The 25,650-nt window shown below is 41.6% G+C and overlaps 1 protein-coding gene across 2 annotated transcripts in view; it reads left to right on the top strand.

Moving 5' to 3' along the window:
* TMCC2 (transmembrane and coiled-coil domain family 2) overlaps positions 1-25,650 on the top strand; it is a 221,586-nt gene that overhangs the window by 154,309 nt on the left and 41,627 nt on the right. For both annotated transcript variants that reach the window (XM_073615816.1, XM_073615815.1), the window contains one exon: positions 2,021-2,284. In XM_073615816.1, coding sequence (XP_073471917.1) covers positions 2,021-2,284 — 264 coding nt within the window. The remainder of the gene's footprint in view (positions 1-2,020; positions 2,285-25,650) is intronic.

Here is a 25,650-nt window from a genome sequence, read left to right as displayed (position 1 = left end):
AAAAAAACACAGTGCTAATCTGCACACAAAATTAATAAATAAAGTGACAAGTGCTAATCCAGAGTGATAAGTCCCAAGAATGTAATAAACATGTGTGTATATTCATACACTATCAGAAAACAGTCTGTGAAAAGTGATCCGTGCAAAAAAGGGGAAATAATGAAAAATAAGGTGACTCTTCAGTGATCTCCACTTTCATCTGTATCACCCTTTTGTGCTTGCACTAACCGGAGCGCCCCACCCCTACGGGGTAACAGGCGTAGTAGCTGTATTCCAATGATGTTGTCCCCCTCTTTTATGAGGTTTCCCCTCAAATCCGTGCATCTGTATTCCACCTCTCCAGAAGCGGCATTAGGAATCCCCACCGACGGACGTTCCCATGTATAAGGAAAAAGATGAGCCTTATAGCGTAAATCCGTGGAACCAAAGTGACGTCATCTGATGCGCTCACAGATGACGTCCGTGTGACGAAACGCACAAGGCAGGACATACTTGATACGCACTACGTCATTTCCTTTTTTGAGCTTCTGGTTTCTGCTAGCCTGACTGTGGAACGCACGCCCAAACCACGCCGGCGATCGCAGAAGTGCTGCTTTGTTTATACTAGTGGAGCAATGTGTCTCCTTTTTAAACTTTATATGCGATTTTTTAATAAAGTACCACTTTAGTTCCATGGATTTACGCTATAAGGCTCATCTTTTACCTTATACATGGGAACACCCGTCGGTGGGGATTCCTAATGCCGCTTCTGGAGAGGTGGAATACAGCTGCACGGATTCGACGCCTCATAAAAGAGGGGGACAACATCATTGGTATACAGCTACTACGCCTGTTACCCCTGTAGGGGTGGGGCGCTCCGGTGAGTGCAAGCACAAAAGAGTGATACAGATGAAAGTGGGGATCACTGAAGAGTCACCTTATTTTTCATTATTTCCCCTTTTTTGCACAGATCACTTTTCACAGACTGTTTTCCGATAGTGTATGAATATACACGCATGTTTATTACATTCTTGGGACTTATCACTCTGGATTAGCACTTGTCACTTTATTTATTAATTTTGTGTGCAGATTAGCACTGTGTTTTTTTTATACATTTTTGTCTTTTTGAAATTGCCTATTTGAGTCCACATAAATACACTTTTATATATATATATATATATTTTATAAATATATATATATATATATATATATATATATATATATATATATATATATATATATATATATATATATATATATACACATATACATATATTTTATAAATATATATATATATATATATATATATATATATATATATATACACATATACATATATATATATATATATATATATATATATATATATATATATATATATATATATATATATATATATTTTTTTTTTTTTGGCATGTAACACTTATCCATTTTCATATGTTTTTTTAAATACATGTAAAACATTTTTAGTTTATTTTATTTTTTTAATTATTTATTTTGATGAGTTGATCACTAATAGCCGTTGATGTTTTATAATGTTTTTTTGCGTTCACTTATTATACTCCTATCTTTGAAGTTATTGTGTCACGTTGCACGTAACACTTATTATTTTTACTTATTTTTTGATGAGGCTTATTTGTGTCATGTGTATATGCCATTTTTTATTTTTTGAGTTGACCAAGGTTGTGTATACACACATATTATTCTCATATCCTTATCATATATTTTATTTAATTTTTTGCTTTTTTGTGTTCAGATTTTTATATATACCTTGTAACACTGTTTCACTTCATACATAGAGCTGGTAACATTTATAATAGTGGATTGGATTCAGACATAGTTTATATTTATTATTTGAACAGCGCCATTCCCCTGAATAGAGCTTTTTTTCATGAGTGATTGCTCAACAAGTCCACACGTGAGAATGTACTTAAAGAAACATATTAATAAATAATTGTTCTAATTTCCAAGCCTGAGGTTTGAGTTGTAGTCTTTGTTTTTTTTTACATCACTCACATGTGTCGTTGTTTTTTTTTATCAGCAATCTGACAAAGGGGATTTGAGTACACTGAGTCTTCCCCCCAGTGCACTTCATGGAGGCTCTGAAGGAAACATCAGCCTGGAAGTCCCCGAAGGGGCACCAGATCCACAGCGCACTAAAGCAGCCATGGACCATCTACACCAAAAAATCCTTAAGATTACGGAACAGATAAAGATTGAGCAAGAGGCCAGGGACGATAATGTGGCAGAGTATCTGAAATTGGCCAATAATGCAGACCGACAACAGGCCTCTCGCATCAAGCAGGTAATACTAACAAGTGTAAACTGTATAGCTTGGTACTTAAAAAGATTTTTTTTATCTCCAGCTTCTTCCAAACAGCTTACAGTCATCTCTCTATTGAATATAGTAGTTTATTTGTGTATGTCTTACATTTCAACATGTATGTTGTTGCTACCATTGAATTACCAATACAAATAATTGTGTAGTGTGTTTAAGCCCAGAAATGTAAAAAAACACAGTTGAGGTAGGGCCCCCAAACTGAAAGGGATAAATGCTTGTTATAACCAGGGGTTACAGTATAGGCATCACTACATACCTCACACCCCACTCCAGCGCTCTACTCCTGTATTGTATGTTGAGGAGGCTGGAGAGTGCAGCTTATAGAGAAAGCTGCGGGGGACCAGAATAAGTTAAGTATTTACTCACGGTAGATCTAGCCAGTGATGTCACCGGTGCATGCGCTCTGAAGGAACAGCATACCTGTGCCTTTCCTTCAGAGCCCTGTGCCGTAAACAGAGACACCCGTGTGCATGCGTTGGAGTGACATCAGCACGGCTCGCCCATTCATACCGCCAAAGCCCACAAACCCGGAAGGAAGACTGGGTGAAGATGGAAGTGTCTACAGCGGTGAGAGCGTACCACTGGAGGGCTTGGTTTTCAGGTAAGTCTGTCATAATATGCTAGTATGAGGTGCATACTAGCACATTATGACTTAAACTGCACGGGGCCCATTTTTTTTTTTTTTTTTTTTACTGCTGCAGTTTACTACTGCTTTAACATGTCACAGTAACAGCGGAATTATTTACTATAAATTCACTACACCATTATTAAGCCCTACACACTGACTCTTTCATAACTTCTCTTTTTTGGGTCCCTATTCACTTGCCACAGTAAAGTGAATAGAAGGAAATCTTTAAAGGAAAGGGAAGATTTTTAAAAAGTGATTATTCTAAGTAAGGTAAAAAAAGATATTGACCGTTTGTACCATAGTTATGCCTTGTTAAGTATTACTATGCTTTCTATTACCTTTCTATAAACCCATCGTTTCTACCTTCTTTCCATGTGAACTGTGCACTGGATTTGTTTTATATAAATTGTCTAAAATATATGATGTATTACCTCATGGTTTGCATGTAAAGTTGGTTGTTTACAGGAATGTGTGGTGATTTTGTACATATTTTCTTTAATTATTATGATTCATGATTTTGTGTTTGGTAGAGAAAACCATTCAGCTCACCATCCACCAGAAGAGTTAAAGCGTTTGTTAACCTAACAAAAATAAAAATAAAGATCCTGTTCCTTAAAGCATGTTATATAGCACAGTGCTTGTGCGGTGTAATTTGCCCCCCTGTAACACCTGAAATACCTGGCTGATCCTGCCTGGCTATGCCCCCACCCCCCTGTAAACTGACCATGGTGTAACATGGCTGCTGAGCCCTGACACAGTGGTCAGATTACGGGCCTCTGTCATCCGCTGCATCCTCTGTCCTCCTCTGTGCTCTCTCCCCCTCCCTCCCTGCCTGTCACCTCTATGTCTGTTCCCTCCGCTCCGGCTGCTCTAATTACTATTAATTTCTCACACTATCCTCTCTGGTTATGTATGTAATGTTCCCCTATGATTGTGCTTTATAAAATGAATGCAGTAAAAACCTTGGTTATAGAGCGCTGATCAGTGCTGATCTGAGCCACCGCCTCTCTCCTCTCTCGCATGACAGATGCAGCGGGTGGGGCTTCCTCTCTCCTCCTCTCTCTTCCCCTCCTGGCTGACGTCAGAGGGGTTCCTTGGCCCTGCCCGCTGCATCTGTCTGGCCGAGAGCAGCGGTGAGAGCAGGGTTTTCACCCGATGCATATGTCATTATAAAGGTGATTTCTCTTACGTTCATTGACTGACGCAGCTCTTCTCATTCTTGACCACCCTAAAGACAAAAAAAAAGAACATAGCCCTATAGGCAGTTCTAGCTAGTATAAACCCTCACTCTCTTCTACAGGCAAACCAGGTATTTCTGCCTAGTATTTCAGGAGTGGGGACTTAGTTTCCCACTGGGACCCGTGGTTCCATAGGTTTTTCCTCTTTTTCTTTGTTCCAGAGATTTTTTCCTGCAGAGATCTTCAATAAACAGCTGGGCTAAGCGACAAGCTGGATAATGTAGATCCAGTAGTCACCCCAGCCTGGTCAGCAAATGCTCACAGATCTTTAGCTACTCACTGGGTCAGCTGTTACAGCCCCATCCTGAAACAGGCAGCGAGTTAACCATCTTGCGAAGGGACATATGACCGGGCACCTGCCGCTCATCGCCTTTTTTGGTTGACATCACTTCCTCATGGCAGGTGTTGGAGCTGGAGGCCTTATCCTGTAAGTCTCGGAAGGGCGTATATGGCTATATGCTATAGAGCAGAGAGGGGGTTTATACCAGCTAGAACTGCCCATAGGCGGTGTAGTGTTCTTTTCTGCCCAGTGTCGTACTCCTGTAGGTGGCTCAATAAAACCATATGGTCATGAATGAAAAGAGGTGTGTCCATCAATGAACTAAGAGAGAGGAATTTTAAGGGCCATACACACTAAAATTTTCTTTAGATTTTCTCCTTTAGATTTACCAAAACCTTGCAGTGCAAAGGGCCTGCCTGATTGCATACAAAATGAAAGTGTTTAGGTTTGACCTCATATTATATATTTTTTTTGTTTTGGTAAATCTAAAGGAAAAAAACTGCAGAAAATTGTATAGTTTTAGGGTGGGTAACAAAAAAATCCTGTTATTATGACTGGACTTAACAAATCCTTTGGCTTTTTCCTTACTTCTACCTTGTCTCAGGAATAAAAGTTTATCCACAGTATTTTTAAGTCCCACCCTTGTTTTTTATGCTGGATGTCCTACTGTTATGCTGACATGAGGTGAGCCAAAATACTGATAATTGTTTTCTGTAATATTTTTCTCTTGGCTCCCCTTGTGTTAGCATAGTTTCCCTCTCTGTTCTGGTGTTTCTTTGCTCAGCTCTTTAGTGGAACATTAGGGGGGAAATTTGGGCTGGATTTATTTTCTAGTGAGTGGTTGTCCTATCATCAGGTAGTGGGGCAGGGCAACCTCATTGTTATACTGACACATGGGAAAGCCAGGGAAGGAAAATTATGGTAAGTATGGAAAACAATTTACCAAAATACATACAGTATCTCACAAGAGTGAGTACACCCCTCATATTTTTGTAAACATTTCATTATATCTTTTCATGTAACACTGAAGAAATTACATGTTGCTACAATGTAAAGTAGTGAGTGCACAGCTTGTATAACTGTAAATTTGCTGTCCCCTCAAAATAACTCAACACACAGCCATTAATGACTAAACTGCTGGTTAGTTTAGACATTTGGTTAGTTTAGACATTTAGTCTTGTAATATTCTACAAAATGTGTAGAAAACGGGAGTAAGTAACAAAAAACAACATATAGAGTTCAGCAGTCAGAATGAAACATCTTTTTACTCCAGGGTTCCCGCTTACATCAGGGTTCTCAGAGTCCCACCATATATCAGTCTGCAGAATCCCTCCTTACATTATTATCCCCCTTTATATCAGAGCCTCCAGCATTCCCAATACATCAGGGTTCCCAGAGTCCCTCTTTACATCAGAGTCTGCAGATTCCCCCTTCCATCAGTATCCCTCCTTATGTCAGTGCTCCACCTTACATCAAAGTCCCTACCATTACCCTATACATCAGTGTCTCCAGAGTCCCCAGTGTTCCCCCTTACATCAGAGTCGACAGAGTTCCTCCCTTAAATTAGAGTATGCAGAGTTCCCCTTTACATCTGAATCCGCAGCGTTCTCCCTTACATCTGAACTCATAGAGGTCCCTTACACTGTAAAGGGGGACTCTGCAGACTCTGATGTAAGTGGGGACTATGATGTAAAGGATGCTTTGGGAACCCTGATTGAATGGGGAGCACTGAGATCTCTGATGTAAGGGGAAACGCTGCAGACTGGTGTAAAAGTGAACTATAATTTAAGGGGGTCTCTGGTAACCCTACTTACATCAGGGTTCACAGCATTCCCCTTTAACCAGTTCCCGCCCGGCCTATAGCAGAATGACGGCCCGGCAGTGGTTCTGTTATCCTGACTGGCCATCATATGAGGCCCAGCGGGCTAACATGCCGGATCGCACCGGGGGGGGGGGGGCGTGGCGATCGCGAGTGCTGAATGTCAGTCTGACACTCCGTATCTCTGATCATGGTAAGGAGCTTCTGACGGGGGCTCCTTACCATGTGATCAGCTGTGACCAATCACAGCTGACCATTGCATGAACCAGAAAGTGCCGGTAAACGGTGCCCATCAGTGCCACCGGTCAGTGCCCATCAGTACCGCCTGTCAGTGCCCATCAATGCTGCCTGTCAGTCCCCATCAGTGCCCATCAGTGCCACCTATCGGTGCCCATCAGTGAAGGAGAAAACTAAATTTTATAACAGAGACAAAGAAAAACTTTTTTTTTCAAAAATTTTGGTCTTTTTTAGTATGTTTAGCAAAAAAAAAAAACCCAGAGGTGATCAAATACCACCAAAAGAAAGCTCTATTTGTGGGAAGAAAATGATAAAAAATTTAGTTTGTGTACAGTGTTACATGACCGCACAATTGTCATTCAAAGTGCGACAGCGCTGGAAGCTGAAAATTGTCCTGGGCAGGAAGGGGGGAAAGTGCCTGGTATTGAAGTGGTTAATCAGGATTTCCAGAGCCCCCCTTTATCCTTTACATCAGAGTCTGCAGTGTGCCCCCTTACATCTGAGTCTGCAGAGTTACCCCTTACGCTGTAAGAGGCCACTCTGTGTTCTCTAATATAAAGAGGAACTCTAATGTAAGGGATGTTCTGGGAAGGAGGAGCTCAGATGTAAGGGAAAATGCTGTGGTGTAAAGGGGAACTCTGATGTAAGCCCCACTTACATCAGAGTTGCCAGCACTCTTACCTAAATCAGGGTTCCCAAAGCCCCCTTTACATTAGAGTCCCCAGAGCACCCCTTACATTTGAGTCTTCCTTGCCTTAGTGTTCTCACTCGCTCCCCCTTACATCAGTAACCCCCCCACAGAGTAACACACTGACCTTTGTCCTGTAGCAGTAAACTCTGCCGGTCTGGCTCTGTGCAGAGCACTGAGGGCAGGCTCAGGCTGTTGCCTCCGTCTCTCCTTCAATCTTGCGGAAAAGGTGCCAAGCAAGCGCCATGATGACATTCCACAACCGGACCTTAAGCATGAAGGTGCACTCCCACCTCTTTTTTTTTTCCAATTTGATAGCTGTCAGGGTGCTAACTATGACATGGATAACCAAGCTGGAGGTTAGAACAGGCAGCAGATATGGATAACCAGCAACAAGCTGGCGGTTCCTTTCCTCCTTTTGGGATCAGAACAACATTTGGCCTTTAGCACTATCAAGGTCAAGTATATTCTTTGTTTCCTTTCCTCTTGTTAATCTTTGTTGATTTATTCTTTTACAAGGGGTTCCACTCCAACTATGAATTTTATATTTATTATTCTCTGTTTTCACAAGGCCTCAACCTTCATTAGGATAGGAGAAAGAAAAGGAGAAGGCCTTCAAAAATACAAGGTTGAGGGATCATCATCAGCATTCAGACTTTATAAAGAATGCAACAAGAAATGTAAGGGTGCAATTAGGACGGCTAAGATAGAACATGAAAGACACATAGCGGAGGAGAGCAAAAAAAAAATCCCAAGAAATTCTTTAAGTATGTAAACAGTAAAAAAGGGAGGACGGACCATATTGGCCCCATAAAGAATGAGGAAGGACATCTGGTTACAAAGGATGGGGAGATGGCGAAGGTATTGAATTTATTCTTCTCCTCAGTCTTCACGAGTGAATCGGGGGGCTTCAGTAACCAAAACTGCAGTGTTTATCCTCATGACACAACACAGGAAGCACCTCCATGGTTAACAGAGGACAGAATTAAAATTAGACTTGAGAAACTTAACATTAATAAATTACCGGGATCAGATGGATTGCATCCGAGGGTACTTAGGGAACTCAGTCAAGTGATTGCCAGAACGTTGTTCCTGATTTTTACAGACAGTCTACTGACTGGAATGGTACCAGCTGATTGGAGAAAAGCCAATGTAGCACCAATATTTAAAAAGGGCCCAAAATACATCCCTGGGAATTACAGACCAGTTAGCCTAACATCAATAGTATGTAAACTCTTGGAGGGGATGATAAGGGACTATATACAAGATTTTAGTAATAAGAACGGTATCATTAGCAGTAATCAGCATGGATTCATGAAGAATCGTCCTTGCCAAACCAATCTACTAACCTTCTATGAGGAGGTGAGTTGCCATCTAGATAAAGGAAGGCCCGTAGACGTGGTGTATCTGGATTTTGCAAAAGCATTTGACACAGTTCCCCATAAACGTTTAGTGTACAAAATAAGGTCCGTTGGCATGGACCATAGGGTGAGTACATGGATTGAAAACTGGCTACAAGGGTGAGTTCAGAGGGTGGGGATAAATGGGGAGTACTCAGAATGGTCAGGGGTGGGTAGTGGGGTTCCCCAGGGTTCTGTGCTGGGACCAATCCGAGTTAATTTGTTCATAAACGACCTGGAGGATGGGATAAACAGTTCAATCTCTGTATTTGCAGACGATACTAAGCTAAGCAGGGCAGTAACTTCTCCGCAGGATGTGGAAACCTTGCAAAAAGATCTGAACAAATTAATGGGGTGGGCAACTACATGGCAAATGAGGTTCAATGTAGAAAAATGTAAAATAATGCATTTGGGTGGCAAAAATATGAATGCAATCTATACACTGGGGGGAGAACCTCTGGGGGAATCTAGGATGGAAAAGGACCTGGGGGTCTTAGTAGATGATAGGCTCAGCAATGGCATGCAATGCCAAGCTGCTGCTAACAAAGCAAACAGAATATTGGCATGCATTAAAAAGGGGATCAACTCCAGAGATAAAACGATAATTCTCCCACTCTACAAGACTCTGGTCCGGCCACACCTGGAGTATGCTGTCTAGTTCTGGGCACCAAGTCCTCAGGAAGAATGTACTGGAAATGGAGCGAGTACAAAGAAGGGCAACAAAGCTAATAAAGGGTCTGGAGGATCTTAGTTATGAGGAAAGGTTGCGAGCACTGAACTTATTCTCTCTGGAGAAGAGACGCTTGAGAGGGGATATGATTTCGATATACAAATACCATACTGGTGACCCTATAGAAATAAAACTTTTTCGCAGAAGAGAGTTTAACAAGACTCGCAGCCACTCATTAAAATTAGAAGAAAAGAGGTTTAACCTTAAACTACGTAGAGGGTTCTTTACTGTAAGAGCAGCAAGGATGTGGAATTCCCTTCCACGGGCGGTGGTCTCAGCGGGGAGCATCGATAGCTTCAAGAAACTATTAGATAAGCACCTGAATGACCGCAACATACAGGGATATATAATGTAATACTGACACATAATCACACACATAGGTTGGACTTGATGGACTTGTGTCTTTTTTCAACCTCACCTACTATGTAACTATGTATGTAGGATATTTGGGATGCTGGGGGATTTGGGGTATGTTCTCTTTGGTCATTGTGTCTACCTCGGCAGATGTAAGTTTGGTCAAAAGGTATTGCAAGTGGCTGTTTAATGCCTTTGGTTTCCCTTGACTATCTGTTGTTGGTCTGGTTCCCCTGTGTTTTTTGTTGGGGTGCTCACCCCCCTGTTTGAATTGCTTTTGGATGGCTCTGCCTTGCTTAAAGGGGTATTAAATTCAAAACCAAAAAAGTAATATACTGCAGCTTACCAATTATTAGGTGTGGTAGCTGCATTCGTTTTCTTTTTTAGGCTTTTTCCCCTTCCAATAGTAAATTGTTTATATCATCCCTGTAACTGAAACATTTTTCAAGATAGCTTGTTCTTTTGAAAACAGATTTACTGGCTGAATTACCAGATGAAAATAGCTTAAAAGAAAACTAATGCAGCCAGCACATCTAAAAATTGGTAAGCTGAAATATAATAAATGTTTGGATCTAATACCGCTTTAATTTTTATTAAGCTGTGTCCCTCAATGAATGAGAGAGAAAATTATTTTCTCAGGGTCAATTGAGGGACACAGCTCCCTCCCCTCATATGCGATTGTGTCCTCTTAGACTGCTTTCTACAACTAAGCAGGTTTGAGTTGGGAGGAGTTGTAGCCTCATGGGGGCTGGCCTTCAGGTTTTAAGCATCCATTTCTCCTGTAGGTGGCAGTATACCCTTACATTGCTTAGCCACTTGCCTACCAAAACGATTTAAAAAATGTTCACATACATGTTATAATCTGCATTTTTGTTATTTTTGCTAGAAATTACTTAGAACCTCCAAACATTGGAGGCCATGATCCTGGTAAAACTGCTTGTTTCCAAGGCTGCATATACATGGCTTCTGAGCAGAAAGCAGTTAGTCTATTGAGTGGCACAGCTAGATAATAACTAAGAGAAAAGGATTCTATGGTGAGTACAAAGATCCTATTATTCATATTAAATTACATAAAATCTAGCTGGTCTATAATGGAATGCCCGAGGAGCCTCTTTTGCCAAAAAGACAATTAGTATCGCACAGTTCCAAACTTTTTGCAAAGACAAAGAAGGATGTCTTTCAGACCCCTTTCACACTGCCGGCGTTTTTCAGGCGCTACAGTGCTAAAAATAGCGCCTGCATAGCGACTGAAAATGCAACTCTATTCACTCAAGTGTGAAAGCCCGAGGGCTTTCACACTGGAGTGGTGCGCTGGTAGGGCATCACAAAAAGTCCTGCCAGCAGCTTCTTTGGGGCGGTGAAGGAGCGGTGAAATCACCGCTCCTCCACTGCTGCTACGATACCGGCAGCGTTTTGCGGGCCGATTTAACCCCTTTTCGGCCACTAGCAGGGTGTTAAAACCGCCCCGCTAGCGGCCGAATAGGGTCGCTAAAACGACGGTAAAGCGGCACTAAAAGTAACGCTGATGCCGGTGACGGCTCGATGTGAAAGCCCTCTTTTAGAGTTAATGCTCATACCACAACCCTGATCACAGTTTCACAATCGCAGGAAATAAAAGACTACTAATATTGTTCTTCATGTAAAAAACACACACTTTCATGTTTACAGACATAATGGTAGACAAGCATCTTGTTCCTAAAACTGTATCCCCCTGTCTTTTTCTGTCCATAAACATAAGGCATAAGGGAGGAAGAACAGGACAGCAGGGGCAACTATAGTTTTCTGTGCATTGTCAGATCGCTTTCTCTGCATTTGCAGATGATCTTACAGGGCTGGTATGAAAGGGATTCCAAGATAAAAGAAAAGTGTGTCTTGCAGTTCTTTTCCCGAATGCTTTTATGTAGTCCTATTAATGCCTGCCTTGTGTAGAAAGGTTGTCTGACAATCTTCAGAAAATTGCAGTTCTCGCTGTTGCCCTATTCTGCTCTCCGGATTTTGCTTTAAAAAATAAATAAATAAAAAGAAAAGGGAACAAAGAGGTTCTGAACGAACAAGCTGGCATTACTACATAGCAGGTTCAAAGATTTTTAAGTGGCCTCTTGTAACGTGTAGGAGCTGTATAAGCGGCATTTAAATTTTACATGGTTTCTTGTATACTCTCATTTACGCTGGGTTCACACTTAAGCGAATTGCAAGCGGGTTCCCCGCATGCAATTCGCATGACAGGAGACTGTGACTGGATGACAGGAGACTGTGACCAGCTTGCAATGGAGACAGTTCACACATCTCCGGTGCGGCCGCAGAGCGCACAGCAGAAGTGTCCTGTATATCTTTGGCTCCGTTTCAGGTCCGAATTCAATCAATTTCTACCTGCCATAATTATCCCCTTCCCGCCGAGTGTACGCAGAAGTGCGTACTCGGATTTCCGGGGTTATACCGGGATGATGCCCGCAGCTGCAGGCATCATCCCGGTACTGTTTTTTACAGCGGGCGATCGGCTTTCCTGGTATAACAACCGATGCGGCTAAAAGCCACTCGGCTGTTATACCGGAGCAGCGGGAGGGGATGTCCCCCCCTCCCGCCGCTCTTACTGGGCCTCCCGTTCCAACGGGAGGCCCGATGACCAATCGGACGCCTCCGGCAGCTGGGAGCAGGCTGGAACGAAGCTGTCGGTGGCTTCATTCCAGCCTTCTAATTGTAAACTAATTGTAAACGCGGAAGCGACGTCATGACTTCACTTCCCGTTTACTCGGCTGCCAATGGCGCCAGTTTTAAAAAAATACACAGTATTCAGAATCGCAGAAGTGCAAAGGAGGGATCTTTTAGACCCCCGATCCCTCCATAAAGAGTACCTGTCACCACCTATTACTGTCACAAGGGATGTTTACATTCCTTGTGACAGCAATATAAGTGATCAAAAAATTTTTTTTTTTTTTAACACAATTTATAAATATAAAAAAAAATAGCAAAGAAAACGCATATGGAAGTCGCGCCCGCATATGTAAACGGTGTTCAAATCACACATTGAGGTATCGCCGCGATCGTCAGAGCGAGAACAATAATTCTAGCACTAGACCTCCTCTGTAACTCTAACCTGGTAACCGTAAAAAAAAATTTAAAGCGTTGCCTATGGAAATTCTTAGGTACTGTAGTTTGTTGCCATTCCACGAGTGCGTGCAATTATAAAGCGTGACATGTTTGGTATCTATTTACTCGGTGTAACATCATCTTTCACATTATACAAAAAAATTGGGGTAACTTTACTGTTTGTTTTTTTTAAATTCATGAAAGTGTCCCTTTTCCCAAAAATTTGCGTTTAAAACACCGCTGCACAAATACCGTGTGATATAAAATATTGCAACAATTGCCATTTTATTCTCTAGATTCTCTGCTAAAAAAATATATATAATGTTTGGGGGTTCTAAGTAATTTTCTAGCAAAAAATACGGATTTTAACTTGTAAACACCAGATTTCAAAAATAGGCTTAGTCATGAAAGGGTTAAGGTGTGCAGAGGCTTGTCTTTTCAGGGTAACTGCCATAGCTTATTCTGGTCAGAACACCAAAATGCAGAAAGCCCACGGCGCCTGTGTTGAGGCCGAGCAGAGAGCAAATAACCCCTTTTCTTTCACTCACACATCTTACACACCCACCTCCACCTTTCCCAGGACACTTTGGTCATGTAAAGCAGTGTGCCCAGTCTTCCTGTAACTCTTAAGGTGCCTATTGACACAAGACAGTGGCTGCCATGCACTATCAAGCCAGAAAACAATATATTATTACAAACTATTTTTACAAACATGCAAGTTTGCATCACAGATCTTGGGTGATATTGCATATAAAGAGGGTAGTAGGTGCATGGTAAGCTCCAGCTTGTTAGGGAAAAAAAATAATAGTGATCAGCTGTGTTATCCACCCTGGCCATTTTTTTCCTGGACAAGCTTGGCCATCAGGCATTAAAGAATACTTAGAGTGCTTTGAATGTTCCCCACTTTAACTGGAAGTGACTAGGTGAATGTTCTCTAATATATGTTGGAATAATATACTCACCAGCCACTTTATTAGGTACACCTGTTCAATTGCTTGGTAACACAAATTGCTAATCAGCCAATCACATGGCAGCAGCACAATGCATTTAGGCATCTAGAAGTGGTCAAGTCGACTTGCTGAAGCTCAAACTGAGCATCAAAATGGGGGCGGAAAGGGGATTTAAGTGACTGAACGTGGCATGGTTGTTGGTGCCAGACGGGCTGGTCTAAGTATTTCAAAAACTGCTGATCTACTGGGTTTTTCTTACACAACCAGCTATAGGGTTTACAGAGAATGGTCCAAAAAAGAGAAAATATCCAGTGAGTGGAGGCTGTGTGGACAAAATTGCCTTGTTGATGTAGGGGAGATTGGGCAGACTGCTTTGAGAACGGTAACTCAAATAACCACTTGTTACAGATAAGTAGAGCTGCACGATTCTGGCTAAAATGAGAATCGCAATTTTTTTTGCTTAGAAGATAGATCACGATTCTCTCACGATTCTCACGGCGTAACATCATCTTTCACATTAAACAAAATAATTGGGCTAACTTTACTGTTTGGTTTTTTATTCACTGAAATGCACTTTTCCCAAAAAATTGCATTTGAAAGACCACTGTGCAAATACAGTGTGACATAAAATATTGCAAAAATCCCCATTTTATTCTCTAGGGTCTCTGCTAAAAATATATATATAATGTTTGGGGGTTCCAAGTAATTTTCTAGCAAAAAAATCTGATTTTAACTGTAAGAAACAAGTGTCAGAAAAAGGTTTAGACTAAGTGGTTAAACTTCCTGCATATTCACACAGAAGTTTCATGCCTTTGATCTAAGTCGAAAGAGTTACAATGTTGTTAAAATCTTGGCAGAATGTTGGGTTTGGCAGACTCAGAGTGAGCAGAGAACTCTATACTTGTAACATGAAAGAATTGAGACACTCCACAACATAGATCATCAGAGGGGGTGAATCGAGATCGTTCTCTTTTAACGATTAATTGTGCAGCTCTACAGACAAGGTATGCAGAAAACCATTTCTAAATGCACAGCACATCGAACCTTGACGCAAATGGGCTACAGCAGCAGAAGACCACATTGGGCGCCACTCCTTTCAGCTATGAACAGGAAGCTGAGGCTACAATTTGCATAAGCTCTCCAAAAATGGACAGTAGAAGATTGGAAAAACGTTGCCTGGTCTGATGAGTCTCAATTTCAGCTCTGACATTTAGATGGTAGGGTCAGAATTTGGCATAAACAACATAAAAGCATGGATCCATCTTATATGAACGATTTAGGCTGGTGATGGTGAAATGGTGTGGGGGGTATTTTCTTGGCACATTTTGGGCCCCTTAGTACCAATTGAGCATTGTTTAAATGCCAAAGCCTACCTGAGTAGTGTTGCTGATCATGTCCTTCCCCTTACAGTGTACCCATTTTCTGATGGCTACTTCCAGCAGTTTAATGCACCATGTCACAAAGCTCAAACCATCTAAAACTGGTTTCTTGAACATGACAACAAGTTCACTGTACTCCAATGACCTTTACAGTCACCAGACCAATAGAGAACCTTTGGTATGTGGTGGAACAGGGGATTCGCATCATGGATGTGCAGCCGAAAAATGTGCAGCAACTGTGTGAGGCTATCATGTCAATATGGACCAAAATCTCTGAGGAATGTTTCCAACACCTTGTTGAATCTACGCCACAAAGAATTAAGGCAGTTCTGAAGGCAAAAGGGGGTCCGACCCAGTACTAGCAAAGTGTACCTAATAAAGTGAGAGTATATCATTACTTGGTCCCTACTACAAGAACTGACTGACCAAGGACTTGCAAGCAAAAGTAAGCAAATAGTTCTATAAACTGGGATACTAGTGTCCAGGAGAAAGTGCATGCTTTTCTAATTTATTAATGGAGTCATTGGCAACTATGTATTACAGTATATTGCTGGGCACAGCCCATGGCAGCCCCAGTGCCCTAGACCACAGCCTGTATGGTCTTCCTCTAAATCTAGCCTTGACTTCGAACTCTCCTTTTTTCTTCTAGTGTGCAATATATTTGAAGCCTTATTAAACCACAGTCAATTTGCAAAACAGAAAATGCTTATAAATAGGGTGGATACAAAATGTAAGCAATGCCCTTATTTGTGATTTTTTTTTTTTTAATGCAAGTTTTAAGTCAGGGATGGCAAACCAGTGATGGCAAGCCAGACTTCCCATACTAGAGGTCAGCAGGCATTTCCATTGCGAACAAAAGAAAGGGATAAAAAAAAGAAAGGGGAGGGGAGAAACAATATTATGTTTCAGGGTTGTTGGCTTCTTGGCTTCTGTGATTTGCTCACCCTGTTTTAAGGTACTTTGTGAGGGTATCATTTTAAATTCTACTTCTATCAGTTAGGCCCTACTTCTCCGGTATCAGCTTCCATACCATCGAAAATATTCAGTAATTATTAGACCTTTGCAAGAATTTGAGTAGGTACTGATAAATGATTATAGTTCTTCATTTCTTCACTTATGAGGCCCAGTTCTGCAGCTCAGTTTCAGGGTCTTGGCAATCTTCTTATAGCCTAGACTATCTTTATGAAGGGGAACATTTTTTTTTAAGATCCTCAGAGAGTTCTTTGCCATGAGGTGCTATGTTTAACTTCCAGTGACCAGTATGAGAGAATGAGAGGGATAACCATGGAGCGTGGGCTTCCGGTGACATCATCCATAGACCCCACCCCCCTGTGATGTCACCGCCCATCAGAGGGAGAAGATAGAGGAGGGAGAAGAACCAGAGGGAGAAGACACGTTGGATCTACTTTAATAAAGGACTTTGTCAAAAAATTCAAAAATAATAAAGTACTTTCTAAAAGTACTGGTTTAATTTATTTTTGACACTCTTTTGGCTGAATGAGTAGGGGTACAATGTACCCCATAATTATTAAAATAGGGTGTAGGGCCGGAATCTGGGGGCCCTCTTGTTAATGTCAACATGGGGACAAGGTGCTTTGGGGTGAGGGGCGCAGAGCCCCCCCTTGCCCCAGAGCACCCCCCCATGTGGCCTGGTATGGTATGCTCGCCGCTTGTCCCCCCTCCCCCCCCCTTTCCTGACCTGCTGGGCTGCGTGATCATACAGTGCCTTGAAAAAGTAACTTTTTCACATATTGTCATGTTACAACCAAAAACGTAAATGTATTTTATTGGGATTTTATGTGATAGGCCAACACAAAGTGGCACATAATTGTGAAGTGGAAGGAAGATGATACTGATTCTACTAACACAAAATTAGCAGAAGGAGCCCAAAGGGTGGCGCTAAAGAGCTGAAAAAACAACGTAGTACATCAATACGTTCGCGTTTGTTGGCCGACAGTTGTGTGCCATTTGTATGCAAGACAAGTTTGGGGCCAACTCCCTTCGGACAAAAGTCTGAGGTTTTGTCTGCGGAAAATCCGATCGTGTGTATGAGGCTTTACTGTGCAGATCTGGATAGAAATTAAGTGATGACAGGAATTCCGAGCATATTCACACCAAAAAAGTTAGCTTCAGAGGTGACATACAATCTTAAAGTAGTATTAAACCCTCATACTTTTTTAGTTCAACACATTGAAAATAAACATTCCCCTTTTTGTTAAAATTCTTACTCAAGCACTTGTAGCTTACAACTTTATGGCTCAGTTCAAAGCTATACAGGTGCAAAGGAGTGTACACATGTTTTTGCATTTTTCTGCACATTGCATTTAGGACAACTCATTGATTTCAGTGACCTTTTTGAGAAAAATGTGCCTCCCCTAAATGTATGGTATTTTGGTACCATGCATTTTGGCGCACACAAATGCACACGGATTGTGAGATGCATGGGGGCTTTTGTGCATTGAGAGAAAACTAGCAATTTTGTACGTTCTCGCAACACACAAATGTGAACCTAGCCCAAATGTTGAAGGCTCCTGGTCTTTCTTTCTTCACAGGAAAGAGTTACCAGTAGACAGTGCAGTCTCCAGTTAGTCTTTTAACTTGGAGAAGGGAGGAGGAGCAGGAGAGTGCCTTGCCATCCTAGGCTACAGGGCTGTGTGTTTCTATTGATGCAAGATACAGGATACAGTTTATATACATTATGTGTGTTCTAAAAAACGTAATTTCAATTTGATAGATTATACCAGCTCTCTAGCAGAGCTAGCCCTGAAGAAGGGGCTATTTGACTCTGAAATGTGTCAGATTTTGTGTGACAAATTCTGCATATCAAGCATTTTTATGTACTATGTTGGTGGTGTAATGTATCTATGTGATAAAACAGCAATCAACAGATATGTTTTATGATTATAGTCTTTTTTATTATTGTTGATACAAATTAAGATTGATGTAATTTTTTTTAAACAGTTGATGCATTTCTGCCATTAGGGGATAACATTTACAGTCTTCCTATTGATGCAAAAGTGACTGTATAGGAAGCGGCAAGAGAAAGAAACCACCCTGAAACAGGAAACAATAAGTGATTAAATTAGCCACTGAAAGTGCTTGTAAAAACTAAGGTTTCACTATAACTTAAAGCTAAATCTTGTTGAATGTGTTTTCATGAAAGTTTGCTAGCGCATACAAAAAATTTGCTGGAAACAAAGACAGAAATGACAGTAGCGCTATACAGTTTAAGATGGATAAGTGAAAGAGCCTCTAGGTTTTTTGTATACTGACGCTGTTCAATCTCTACCACCTTGCAATCTTGGGTATTTCTGACTGAGAGTATGATAAAACGTGCACAGGCAGATTACCTTATAATAAAAACTGTTTGTCAGAAGGATCTGAAGACATACCGTATATACAGCTAAAATGATATGCAAATCGTGACTTTTTATCTATAAAACATGTTAGCTTTGTAAAAATAAGTCACTTCTGATGATGGATTTCCCAGATAGGCGGATACTTGTAAAATTATTTAATTTACCCTGTCACTAGTGTAAGCACCAAACTTAACAGTTCTAGCTGTCCTACAGTAAAGGATAGTGGATCACTCATACTCTACCTCATCCATTTACAAAATGTTTTGTATTCTTTTTTCAGAATACAAGGTGTTCTTTAATTAGACGAGGGCAGGGGCGAATGGCTGTCACAATCTCCCCTTGTGAATGTATATTCCTGATCCCACTATCCTTCACTGTATGCACTGTATGAGAGCCAGAACTGTAAATTTCAGCACTAACACTAGCGACGGGATGAATTAAACATAAAGCAGCAGCATCTCCACATGTGAGACCCATGGTTAGAGGTGTTTTATTTTTACAAATAAATATCTAAAAACATTTTCCCCTGGAGTTCAGCTCTAACATTTTTCAGCTGTTGTAAACATTGTACATAAGCTGTTCATTGGTCATTTGTTTCGGGGTGAAACAAACCGGAGTGGTTACATTTACATTCAAATCTATAAATAGCAATTAAAGATGTAGAAGTTGAAGTAGAAATTAGGTATGTCAAATTAGTTTTCATGTTTGATTCTGATGACACATTTTTTCAAAGCTTATATAAATGAGTGAATAATAATGGCTATTTCCTTTTATAGAACACAAGCTATTATATTATAACACATGCTTGCCGTGCAGTAGGAGGAGGTATAAACGCATTGGTAGATGTGAAAGTAGACAAAAAAGACAAAGAAATAGCTTTGATTCAGATAAATATAGAACTACCAATGTAGGAGCTTATGTGTCTCCTATTTGGCCAGGGGGCAGGTGGTTGATAAAGGTGTCTACAGTCATCCACAGCTTTCATTAATTACCCAGTTTTTTAAATGTAAGTGTCTGTCAGCGTTACTTGTTTAGCAAATTGAGCTGTCAACCTACAGTTTCTACTTTGGGGCAGGACTTTGTTCTTAAATTAAAAAGTAAAGCCCTTAGTACAAAGTAAAACCTTTAAAAACACAGATATAGACTTAACTTCAAAAGCTTTATGCAGTATTCTGGTGGTATCCAAAGATATCATATTCTGAGAATCAAACAATGCAATAAAAGTTACTGCGTAGGAGCAGACAACGCAAGTTACCCGCTATTAGGTTTGTTAATAGCGGGTACCTTGATGACCACCACTGACCTAGACGGCTGTGAAATGGGATCCAGATGGTAGAAAGTCTGTTAAAGGTTGCCAGATAAAATCTGGGTCTTAATTGAACAAGCTGAAGTTAGAAGCTGATTGGCTACCATAATATTGTATAGAAAATTTATGCCCATTATAGCCATAGCGGAACTAATGTTAACTGTAGATAATAAATGTACAAGTTGGAACAGTATACGTCACACACTTTGTTGATTATATTCCATTGAATATTATTAATGTTATATTGTAATTTATAGGCAACATATATATTTTTTAACCACTTGCCGACCGCCTACACGACGATGTACTTTGGCAGAACGGCACGGGCAGGCAGAATCACGTACCTGTACGTGATCTGCCTCCTGTGGGTGGGGGGTACAATCGGACCCCCCCCCCCCCCCGGTGCCGAGGCGGTTGGCATATCTCCCCCGGCGATCGGAGGTGAGGGGGAGGCCATCCATTCCCCCCCTCCCGATCGCTCCCAGCCAATGGGATCATTCCCCTGCCTCTGTATAGTACACAGAGGCAGAGGAAGTTATGTCATCTCTCCTCGGCTCGGTATTTTCCGCTCCGGCGCCGAGGAGAGAAGACTGCAATGTGAGTGCACAACACTACACATCACAGTAGAACATGCCAGGCACACATAACACCCCCCTTTACCCCCCGATCACCCCCCGATCCCCCCCCCCCCCGTCACACTGACACCAAGCAGGTTTTTTTTTTTCTGATTACTGCATTGGTGTCAGTTTGTGACAGTTAGTGTGGTAGGGCAGTTAGTGTTAGCCCCCTTTAGGTCTAGGGTACCCCCCTAATAAAGTTTTAACCCATTGATCACCCCCCCGTCGCCAGTGTCGCTAAGCGATCATTTTTCTGATCGCTGTATTAGTGTCACTGGTGACGCTAGTTAGGGAGGTAAATACTTAGGTTCGCCGTCAGAGTTTTATAGCGTCAGGGACCCCCATGTACTACCTAATAAATGTTTTAACCCCTTGATTGCCCCCTAGTTAACCCTTTCACCACTGATCACCGTATAACCGTTACAGGTGACGCTGGTTAGTTCGTTTATTTTTTATAGTGTCAGGGCACCCACTGTTTATTACCTAATAAAGGTTTAGCCCCCTGATCGCCCGGCGGTGATATGCGTTGCCCCAGGCAGCGTCAGATTAGTGCCAGTACCGCTAACACCCACGCACGCAGCATACGCCTCCCTTAGTGGTATAGTATCTGAACGGATCAATATCTGATCCGATCAGATCTATACTAGCGTCCCCAGCAGTTTAGGGTTCCCAAAAATGCAGTGTTAGCGGGATCAGCCCAGATATCTGCTAGCACCTGCGTTTTGCCCCTCCACCCGGCCCAGCCCACCCAAGTGCAGTATAGATCGATCACTGTCACTTACAAAACACTAAACGCATAACTGCAGCATTCACAGAGTCAGGCCTGATCCCTGTGATCGCTAACAGTTTTTTTGGTAGCGTTTTGGTGAACTGGCAAGCACCAGCCCTAGACAGCGTCAGATTAGCGCCAGTACCGCTAACACCCACGCACGCACCGTAACCTCCCTTAGTGGTATAGTATCTGAACGGATCAATATCTGATCCGATCAGATCTATACTAGCGTCCCCAGCAGTTTAGGGTTCCCAAAAACGCAGTGTTAGCGGGATCAACCCAGATACCTGCTAGCACCTGCGTTTTGCCCCTCCGCCCGGCCCAGCCCACCCAAGTGCAGTATCGATCGATCACTGTCACTTACAAAACACTAAACTCATAACTGCAGCATTCGCAGAGTCAGGCCTGATCCCTGCGATCACTAACAATTTTTTTGGTAGCGTTTTGGTGAACTGGCAAGCGCCAGCGGCCTAGTACACCCCGGTCGTAGTCAAACCAGCACTGCAGTAACACTTGGTGACATGGCGAGTCCCATAAGTGCAGTTCAAGCTGGTGAGGTGGCAAGCACAAGTAGTGTCCCGCTGCCACCAAGAAGAAGACAAACAGGCCCGTCGTGCCCATAGTGCTGCATTCGCCAATCCTAATTGGGAACCCACCACTTCTGCAGCGCCCATACTTCCCCCATTCACATCCCCAACCAAATGCAGTCGGCTGTATGAGAGGCATTTTCTTTATGTCCTCCCGAGTACCCCTACCCAACGAACCCCCCCCCCCCCAAAAAAAGATGTAGTGTCTGCAGCAAGCGCGGATATAGGCGTGACACCCGCTATTATTTTCCCTCCTGTCCTGACAATCCTGGTCTTTGCATTGGTGAATGTTTTAAACACTACCATTCACTAGTTGAGTATTAGCGTAGGGTACAGCATTGCACAGACTAGGCACACTTTCACAGGGTCTCCCAAGATGCCATTGCATTTTGAGAGACCCGAACCTGGAACCGGTTACAGTTATAAAAGTTAGTTACAAAAAAAAAGTGTACAAAAAAATATATAAAATAAAAAAAATAGTTGTCGTTTTATTGTTCTCTCTCTCTCTATTCTCTCTATTGTTCTGTTTTTTTTAACTGTATTCTATTCTGCAATGTTTTATTGTTATTATGTTTTATCATGTTTACTTTTCAGGTATGCAATTTTTTATACTTTACCGTTTACTGTGTTTTATTGTTAACCATTTTTTTGTCTTCAGGTACGCCATTCACGACTTTGAGTGGTTATACCAGAATGATGCCTGCAGGTTTAGGTATCATCTTGGTATCATTCTTTTCAGCCAGCGGTCGGCTTTCATGTAAAAGCAATATTAGTGGCTAATTAGCCTCTAGACTGCTTTTACAAGCAGTGGGAGGGAATGCCCCCCCACCGTCTTCCGTGTTTTTCTCTGGCTCTCCTGTCTCAACAGGGAACCTGAGAATGCAGCTGGTGATTCAGCCAGCTGACCATAGAGCTGATCAGAGACCAGAGTGGCTCCAAACATCTCTATGGCCTAAGAAACTGGAAGCTACGAGCATTTCATGACTTAGATTTCGCCGGATGTAAACAGCGCCATTGGGAAAGCATTTTATCACACCGATCTTGGTGTGGTCAGATGCTTTGAGGGCAGAGGAGAGATCTAGGGTCTAATAGACCCCAATTTTTTCAAAAAAGAGTACCTGTCACTACCTATTGCTATCATAGGGGATATTTACATTCCCTGAGATAACAATAAAAATGATTAAAAAAAAAAAAATGAAGGGAACAGTTTAAAAATAAGATAAAAAAGCAAAAAAATAATAATAATTAAAAAAAAAGCACCCCTGTCCCTCCTGCTCTCGCGCTAAGGCGAACGCAAGCGTCGGTCTGGCGTCAAATGTAAACAGCAATTGCACCATGCATGTGAGGTATCACCGCGAAGGTCAGATCGAGGGCAGTAATTTTAGCAGTAGACCTCCTCTGTAAATCTAAAGTGGTAACCTGTAAAGGCTTTTAAAGGCTTTTAAAAATGTACTTATTTTGTTGCCACTGCACGTTTGTGCGCAATTTTAAAGCATGTCATGTTTGGTATCCATGTACTCGGCCTAAGATCATCCTTTTTTATTTCATCAAACATTTGGGCAATATAGTGTGTTTTAGTGCATTAAAATTTAAAAAAGTGTGTTTTTTCCCCAAAAAATGCGTTTGAAAAATTGCTGCGCAAATACTGTGTGAAAAAAAAATGAAACACCCACCATTTTAATCTGTAGGGCATTTGCTTTAAAAAAATATATAATGTTTGGGGGTTCAAAGTAATTTTCTTGCAAAAAAAAAAAAAAATTTTTTTCATGTAAACAAAAAGTGTCAGAAAGGGCTTTGTCTTCAAGTGGTTAGAAGAGTGGGTGATGTGTGACATAAGCTTCTAAATGTTGTGCATGAAATGCCAGGACAGTTCAAAACACCCCCAAATAACCCCATTTTGGAAAGTAGACACCCTAAGCTATTTGCTGAGAGGCATGTCCAGTCCATGGAATATTTTATATTGTGACACAAGTTGCGGGAAAGAGACAATTTTTTTTTTATTTTTTTTTGCACAAAGTTGTCACTAAATGATATATTGCTCAAACATGCCATGGGAATATGTGAAAGTACACCCCAAAATACATTCTGTTGCTTCTTCTGAGTACGGGATACCACATGTGTGAGACTTTTTGGGAGCCTAGCCGCGTACGGGACCCCGAAAACCAAGCACCGCCTTCAGGCTTTCTAAGGGCGTAAATTTTTGATTTCACTCTTCACTGCCTATCACAGTTTCGGTGGCACAAACCCCCCCCCCCCCCCCCCCCCCCAAATGACCCTATTTTGGAAAGTAGACACCCCAAGCTATTTGCTGAGAGGTATAGTGAGTATTTTGCAGACCTCACTTTTTGTCACAAAGTTTTGAAAATTGAAAAAAGAAAAAAAAAACTGTTTTTTCTTGTCTTTCTTCATTTTCAAAAACAAATGAGAGCTGCAGAATACTCCCCATGCCTCTCAGCAAATAGCTTGGGGTGTCTACTTTCCAAAATGGGGTCATTTGGGGGGGGGGGGGGGGGGGGGTTGTGCCACCTGGGCATTCCATGGCCTCCGAAACTGTGATAGGCAGTGAAGAGTGAAATCAAAAATTTACACCCTTAGAAATCCTGAAGGCGGTGATTGGTTTTCGGGGCCCCGTACGCGGCTAGACTCCCAAAAAGTCCCACACATGTAGTATCCCCATACTCAGGAGAAGCAGCTAAATGTATTTTGGGTGCAATTCCACATATGCCCATGGCCTGTGTGAGCAATATATCATTTAGTGACAACTTTTTGTAATTTTTTTTTTTTTTGTCATTATCATTATTCAGTCACTTGGGACAAAAAAAAATTAATATTCAATGGGCTCAACATGCCTCTCAGCAATATCCTTGGGGTGTCTACTTTCCAAAATGGGGTCATTTGTGGGGGGGGGGGGGTTGTACTGCCCTGCCATTTTAGCACCTCAAGAAATGACATAGGCAGTCATAAACTAAAAGCTGTGTAAATTCCAGAAAATGTACCCTAGCTTGTAGACGCTATAACTTTTGCGCACACCAATAAATATACGCTTATTGAAATTTTTTTTACCAAAGACATGTGGTCAAGGTGATCAAATACCATCTTTGGATAGAGTAAAGGCTGGTACACACGGGCCAAATACTGGCCGGTTCAATTGGCCAGTTCAATCAGCTAGTGTGTACAGCAGCCTGTTTGGCTTCTGTCGAACGGGCATGCTAAAAAACCAACAGCTGATTGGCATCTGATCAGCGCTCGCAGCCCAGTGTTCTGGTGGGGGGGGGGGGGTTGGCAGTCTGCCTGTTAGCAAGCAATAGCTCAGCGAGGAGATCTATGTACTAACATTGAATAGTTAGTACAGCAAGCTCCTCTGGTTTGAACAAAAAGAATCTACTTGTGTGTACCAGGCTTAATGGGGGTTTTTACTCCTGTCAGGTTTTTTTTTTTGCCATCTGTGTCTCATTGGGGATGTCCCTTTACTTTCTGTCCCTAGCCAAAACAAGAAGGGAATTAAAAGGAAATCCCTCCAAAGTGAGGGAATCCCTGGTTGTCACTAAAGTCACTAGAATTAGTGTCCCTGTTTATAGATTTTCCCTTTATTACTGCTCTGCGGACAACCCAAAATTTGGGATTTTCTTTCACTTTCTGTGATAACAGTAAATGTGACAAATAGAGAGGCTTAATCTCCCTAACGGGTATAAACAGCAACAAAAACCCTCCTGATGTTCTAATCTCTCTCCACTCTGTCCAAGGCAAAAAAAAGAAAACAAAAAACAAGTTTTGCTTTTAATTATACTTTAGGACACAAATTTTGTTTCAATAACTTTTTATTAGATTTTAAGGAATACAAACACCTGGAAACCACAGGAACATAGAAGGAAAGGGATCATTTACAGGGCAAAAGGTAT

The sequence above is a fragment of the Aquarana catesbeiana genome, linkage group LG02 (genome assembly GCF_042186555.1).
Source record: "Aquarana catesbeiana isolate 2022-GZ linkage group LG02, ASM4218655v1, whole genome shotgun sequence".
Classification (NCBI taxonomy): domain Eukaryota; kingdom Metazoa; phylum Chordata; class Amphibia; order Anura; family Ranidae; genus Aquarana; species Aquarana catesbeiana.
Note: the sequence above shows the minus strand (reverse complement) of the source record. Positions and strands in the feature narration are given on the sequence as shown.